At 37.8% G+C, this 7,026-nt stretch overlaps 1 protein-coding gene across 1 annotated transcript; it reads right to left on the bottom strand.

Annotated features, from left to right (window-relative positions):
* Window positions 1-1,901: 1,901 nt before the first annotated feature.
* AP1M1 (adaptor related protein complex 1 subunit mu 1) lies at window positions 1,902-6,813 on the bottom strand. Its single transcript, XM_035892347.1, has 10 exons — window positions 6,796-6,813; window positions 6,583-6,739; window positions 6,158-6,225; window positions 5,453-5,583; window positions 5,160-5,307; window positions 4,444-4,570; window positions 3,919-4,061; window positions 2,991-3,062; window positions 2,560-2,718; window positions 1,902-2,014 (listed from the first exon to the last, which is right to left on the bottom strand). The coding sequence occupies exons 1-10, from the start codon at window positions 6,811-6,813 to the stop codon at window positions 1,997-1,999; spliced, it is 1,041 nt and encodes a 346-aa protein (XP_035748240.1). The 3' UTR covers window positions 1,902-1,996.
* Window positions 6,814-7,026: the final 213 nt, after the last annotated feature.

Here is a 7,026-nt window from a genome sequence, read left to right as displayed (position 1 = left end):
GCTGGACAAAAGATGGCAACTGTATTTTTATCGGCTTCTTCATAAACAATCAGTTTTCAGGAAGAGGTTGGAGTATATTACTATTATCTGGAAAAATAATAATAAAACCTCAAATCTTCCTACCAAATTTCATCGTCTCCAAAATTGTTTTGGTCTTTTTTAATTATAATTTAAGGTCTTATGACGACGTCTTAAGAGTTTTGAACTTGTTTTACAAACAGCAATTAAAAAAAGGCAAATACTAGTCAATTGGCATAGGGTTTCCATGCCCTAGGGGATATCACAGGGTTGAAACTCTTCAGCCTGCATTTCGACTCACTTGAACGAGCAATCATCATGCTTCCACAGAGGTGTTCCCATAGACATTTACTTCTGTGATCTCTTGGTCTCAGTTAACTTAGTCTTCAACAAACCCAGATTTTTGTTTGCAAACCCTTCACTTGAAGCTGTTCTGTCAGATTAATTGGTTTGAAACCATGCAAAAAAGAGCAAATAGTACTTTTTGGACTTCAGATAGTTTTAACTCATATTCCATAAATTTTTATAAGTTAACAGAGCTTTGAATGAGTTAAGGCACCCATATGCCCAGAAAAAAAATAAATACCTTGGGCTAAATACAACTAAGTGTTCAGCAGTCATTTAATTGCACAATCGTCTCCCTAATTTGTAGCATAACGCTGGCAATGTCTTTAGAGATCCTAAAGTACGAATACCAGAAACTTTGCGAATGTAAGGGACATGGCATTGACAAGACATTCTCAAGGTTCATTCTGTATTCCTGGCTCCTCAAGGTAATTGCTACTCCTAATGTAATTAGCATTTAGCAGCAAGATCAGCATGTTCTAAGAATGAAATAAATATTCACACAATCAATACTAATGGTTCAAATGCTCAAACACATTATTGAAAACAGTAAATTTCCAATCTTTCTCCTGCCAATCCAAGATTGCAGAAACAAGACCCTTGGCAAGAACATTCACAGCTCTCAGTACCACAGAAACCTCTGCAAACAAATTCTAGGCCTGAAGTTTTGTCGTCTGTGGTGTTTGTGAGGTGTTTTACTGTGTTCGAAGCTGGTAATCTGTAAATGGGAAAAAAACCCCCAAAAAACAGTTTTAGTAAATTGTCTCACTAAAAGTAGTGAAGCAGAGCAGCAAATTAGGATGAAGTGACATAAAACAAAACCAGATCTTTGCTTAGAACAGCCACGATAATGAGCTCTAAAGTGATTAAGGTAAGTGCAGGCAGCCACGCTTCCATGCCAGGAAAAGTTAGATCCGAGAAACAATAAAAATCAAAATACCCAAGATGAACCCCCCCCACACTTTTACCTGCTAACAATCTACTTTAGTAGATCTTACACATCTTCAAGCTGGCAGAATGAAATATGTAAGCAATTTCTTTTTAAATTTACATTCCAAAAATCTCACTGAATCGCAGCTTAATTACAAAACACTTGAACAGCATTACTGAACTATCCCATGGGACTTTCATGAGTACACCAACAAAGGTGACTAGAAAAAGCAGCATACCATGTAACATGCATCATAACTGTACAGTTTAATACTCAAGAATATGAGCAAACTGGTTTTGTGTGTTTCAGTGTGTAGGTGTATGCTGGAGAAACAAAATATGCAAACTGGAGATGTCTACGATCTATTGCCTCCCACTTACCTCCATTCTGGGTAATGTAACGAACCCAGGGGAGAGCCTGATAGCCACTCTTCTCAATTATCTTCAAGTAGCGAACCTGGAAAGAAAGATACGTTAAGAAATAAAGCCTCCCACATCAGCCAAGCAGCATTTAGCAAGTAAGAAAAAAAATTTCATTCTGTATGTTTAGAGACTATCATGTTAACTTACCAGTATTTCTGTGTTCAACTACTAACCTGGATTCCCGAAGTGGTGAAATATGGAATCTCAAACTTTACACTAATAGGAGGTTTTCCTTCCTTATCTTCAGCTTCAACACTTGGAAGTCCAAAGTGAGCTCTCATCAGGTATTCTTTTCACCCTACCCAAAAGAAACAGATTTTTTTTTTCTTGAAACAAAATATTAATTTTTTTTTTTTTTTAAGATGCAGATCAAATTGGGACCAGCCTGAGGCATAATTTATTTTGTTCCAGCCTCATACTCAAAAGCCAAGGGTGCTACTGACCATTCTGATTAAATGGTGACAGACAACTCTACTACCGCACCATTAGCATTTGAAAGAGCTCATGCTCGTGGAACCACCCAAGAAGCACAGGCTGACAAACTAAACCAGCTGCCGCTAAATCTAAGCCAAGGGATTACACCATCCATGGACATCACTCAAAAATCCGCTCTCTAGCCTAGTTCTGAAAAATTATCCCAGTTAGAACCAAAAAAATACAAACAACAGTATCTCAAACATCTATTGGCAAGTTCCAAGCCTTCATCCAAGGGAAAAGAGGAAGAGTCCAGTACTACTTGTCTGATACTATTAGAATTTGCTTTAGGCAGTCTGGACATTCATAAACTATTAATATTAAGTAATTATTACACCATTAGGTGGTAAGACTAAAAATAACACTTACGGGAAAAGATTTAATGGACCAGACAATTTCACTGTTCTCTGGAACCCATTTGACACTTCCAACAGTGGTTTTAAACTTTGGCGAGTCTGCATCGTTCGGAACTGGAATGTGAATCTCCACGTTGTTGGCAGTTGATCTACGCTTAAACTGACTTTTTGCCTAAAACAGAAAAAAAAAATCAGAATAAATATTCCCACTGTGCAAGTGAGCTCGGGGAGCTGTGAGACACAATTTCCCTCCACCCCAATCTACACACTGAGAAATTAAACTGTAACACAGAGATCGTAACTTACAAATGAAGTTGTCAAAAAGATGCAAGTCCCATAGAAATACTAAATACTTGTACAAAAACACACATGTTGCTGGTCAAGCTTTGACAACAAAGGAAAGAGAAGATTGGAATTAGCCATAATTATTTTAGCACTTCTGACCTTGATCATGTACTCGATGCGGCTGTGGGAATGTTTTTCAATCACAGACTCAATCCAGATCAGTGGTTTTACCTAAGGGGGAAAAACACTTCACAACTGTAGGTTTTACTTTGACACAGTCATGAAAACATTGCTTCCCCTAAAGCTACACTCGACATGTGAACTGCACAGAAAATAGAAAGTCTGTGGTGCTTGGAAAGGACAAACAAGTTGTGTTTTTATTAAAAAAAAAAGATTACACAAATGAGCAAGCTCTGATATACCAATGAGCAAGTGTTACTACAATTATAGGCTTAAAAAGGCATGTCTCAGGTTAACCCCTAAAAACTTGCATTCCAAAATGTTTGATAACTTAACACACTAGGGACTGAACCAAGACAAGCCCTAAAAGTAACATTAATTCAAACTACTGCCCTTAAAATAAAATATTAGGACTAAACTTTCCATTTGTTGTCTCCTATTGCATATTATAGACCTTCTCAATATTCAATTTTTCCTTTTCTGAAAGGAAAGCTATCCTTATCACTGTGGCTAGCATACTCTAATAAAATTAAATGACATAAATACTGTTGTTGTCAAGCACAATGAATTGCTACACTGACATTTCATCACGTAGTTAGCTTAAAAGTAATAGTCATCACAGGAATGGTATTTCAGAAAGAGTTTCGATAGTAGTAGAACGTACAGAAACTTATTGCCAAGTTACTTCTCAACTCATTCTTACTTCCTCAAAAAAGAGCAAGCACAAAGCTTTGGTATTAACAGTTAACTTGAAAACTATTATGCTTGCCCATACTTTTAAGAAAAAAAATAATAAAGAGCCTTAAGCCCTTGAAATTAAGCCTTAATTACAAGGCAAAGCCTTGTAGCAATTCTGCCTACGATCTGAAACATTATCATACAATAAAATGCAAACATCCAGACTTACGTGGGTATTAAGACGGTAAGACATGAGTTCAAACTCTCCATCAGGCGGAATGAAAGAAATCGTCCTGTCATTTTCAAAGCGGGAGAGACGAACGCACTGGTGAAACTTTACATCTTCCAGTTCTACAGATTTACTTTTGCCACCTAGCAGAAAATATACATTTCAAGGTGCTACACAAATTACGTCCAAAGTCCCACCACAGCTAGTTACATAGCAAGGTAGTTGTCAGCTGACATTTTAGCCAATACTTTCTTTAGCTTGCTATAGGTTTTTAGGACTATAAAAGTCCCAGTGATAAAAAAAATAAAAAGAGATGAGGAAGCCTAGCTGGTTACCATGTATTACCATGGTGTTCTGTCTTTGCTTGGTATCGTCACGCAAGACCTAATGCAGTTTTCTACACTGATAAAGGGAGTATTTCTATCATCTTAGAACAAATCCTTTCAGCTGAATCTCAAGCATCCCAAAACCTAAGACTTCAGATAACATCCTTCACGATTACCGAGATACCACCAAAACACTCACGGCCTGTATTATCAAAGAGAACTTTGTCATTTAAACCAAGGCGCAGCTCCGGCATTCCCGAGAGAAAGACTCGCATTTTGATGGATCCAACTATCTCACTCCGTAACACATTTCCATTGGCACTGACCTAAACAAAAAAAGAAAAGAAAGGTAAGATTGCTCTGACATGACACGTCATGACATCAAACAATACTCCCACCCCATGCCCATGTCCCAAGTTTTCTTGGATGTCTTTCTCCTGAGAAACTAATCCAGTAGAGCAGAATCATGTCAGGGGGGTGATGGGCACAGATGGAGGAGGAAAGGAATCATAGAATCGTTTAGGTTGGAAGAGACCTTTAAGATCATCTATCCCAACTGTTCCCCTGACCCTGCCATCCCACCACTAAACCCTGGCCCTAAGCACCTCGTCTGCCCGGCTTTTAAATCCCCCCAGGGATGGGGACTCAACCCCTTCCCTGGGCAGCCCCTTCCAGTGCTTGACAATTCTCTCGGTGAAGAACCTATCAGAAATTAGCAATATAGCCAAATAAAGCATTATTGGTCTACTGGATGTTCTTATGGGTACTCAGTCTCAGTGACTGACATTGTTTTGAGAAACACAGACACTAGCCACAGTCAGTCTGACTTTTTATTGTACCCTTGCAGGTTTTCAGACCATAATCTCTTTTCAACGCTTGCTGCTACAATTCTCATTAAAAGATAAAGGTACCCACCAAAAGGTTAACAGACTCTATAACATCCAGGAACACTTCATTTTTCCTATATTTTATCCCTTCTGATCTCCATGAAACAGCATTCGTAACAGTGGCAGGTGGACGTGGAGCTCCAGTTTCAAGTTTGTGACCTTCCTGAGTGATGTACCTTTACAGTCACGTAATTGGCATGAAAAAATGAAAATTAACTTTTTTGATAACCAGACCAAGCCAAAACATTTGTTTGTGTATGAAAGAACGCTCAAAACTTTCCAAGGAGTTTGGCACTGTAAGTGATACAGAATGGTACTTACTCTTGTAAAATTTTACTATCAGTGGTTTGTGGATAACCAAAATCCATAAGCTCATCTAACAACTCATAAATAATAACAAAATTATCCCTAATGCTCTCTTCTTCCAACTCCTTGAAATATTCAGAAAAAACCTGAAAGAAAGTGACAGGAGGGAGGGGAAGAAGGAGGACATGAACTGAGGAAGTACAGCACATTCAGAATGTATTCTTGAATTTCAAATGATTTTTAAAATGCCCGAAACCAAACCCCATAATTCACAAACAGCATTCTGTTCAGAAGATCAGCCTCAGGAAACCCATCTCAATTAGAAGAGAGCTAGAGAATCCTAGAAGCAACTCTCTAACTATTATGAAAAATATTTATTCTGGAGAAAATATTTTTCATGCCAGGTACAGATGAACCAAACATAGAATCTATACGATACGCCACTACTCATGCATCAAGTTCACAATTCTCCTCTGTGTTCTCAGGTCTTGTGCAACTACTTACAGCTTTGTGTCACATCCTTTGCCTACTCAGCTACAAAATATCAATTCCATTACTAGTGGTTAGGAAGATAGTTCTACAAAATAATCAAATATAAAGTAAAAATGCTATTACCATAGAGTTCTTTAAAAATGTGAAAGGTCTATGCGCTTCTATTTAGATCAGATTTAGACTGAACTGAAAAGAAAACGGAGGTTGCTTTTGAAATTTCATACTCACCTGAACTACTTTATATAAAAATGAAAACACCAGTGATACACAAGCATTTTTCTTAGAAGTTGCAACGACTGATAAAGGATGTTCAGGAAAATACATTCAAAGCCACCATTCAAAAAAAAAAAGCGTTTACTAAGTGCATTTCTAAAAGCCTTTAGGCAATTAGAGTTGGCCAAAAATCCCTAAGAATTAATTAATTAACAGTACCTCTGGTCTAACAAGATATGAAGACAAACATTCAGGAAATAATTTATTAGAGTAAAATTGATATAAACACTTTCCTGCACGCTACATAAAGCATAAAAGGGCTTTATTTACTAGAGCCTCCTTGTGTCACTTGAGCTTTGCATTTAGACACAAACAAGGAAAATAATATAGCAGCACTTGGCATATCAGCATATGCAAGTTATTTGCTGCATAAAGGATACGATATAGGTTGTTATGTTTAATCCACATAAAACGAACTCCTCCGTGTGCTAGAATAGGAGAAAGCGTCCCCTCTTCTTCCTTTTCCATAAGGATGGGCATAAAATGCTCCACCTCTGACATGTCCACATCTCCGCGGTAGTTCCGACAGATGAGAACCTATAAAGAGAGGAACAAAATCCTTATAGTTTTTCTCTTTCAGGGGACGGTGTTACCATGCAAGACCAACGCATAAGATATTTGCAAGGCCTCTTTAAGTAACTTTAAAAAAGTCACCAAGCTCCACTGTAGCCTCTACGCGTGTTATATATGCAAATCACAATGCCAAAATCTGTACATCTTCATCTTTGATTGCGAAGACACGTATTAATGGTTCTCTATTCTTCACCTATTGCTGCACACGCCCGAATAATGCTTTTAAGAGGGGAAAATACGCAACTCCTGGG

This window comes from Egretta garzetta, unplaced genomic scaffold (assembly GCF_000687185.1).
Source record: "Egretta garzetta isolate BGI_Z169 unplaced genomic scaffold, ASM68718v1 scaffold4, whole genome shotgun sequence".
In the NCBI taxonomy this organism is placed as follows: Eukaryota; Metazoa; Chordata; class Aves; order Pelecaniformes; family Ardeidae; genus Egretta; species Egretta garzetta.
This window is presented reverse-complemented; position numbering and strand designations above follow the sequence as displayed.

Coding starts and splice junctions, on each gene's coding strand:
- AP1M1 (XM_035892347.1), bottom strand. Junction 5,584..6,157: donor TTTTATATAAAGTAGTTCAG/GTGAGTATGAAA, acceptor ACTTTCTTTCAG/GTTTTTTCTGAATATTTCAA. Junction 4,062..4,443: donor TCTCTTTGATAATACAGGCC/GTGAGTGTTTTG, acceptor ATTTTCTGCTAG/GTGGCAAAAGTAAATCTGTA.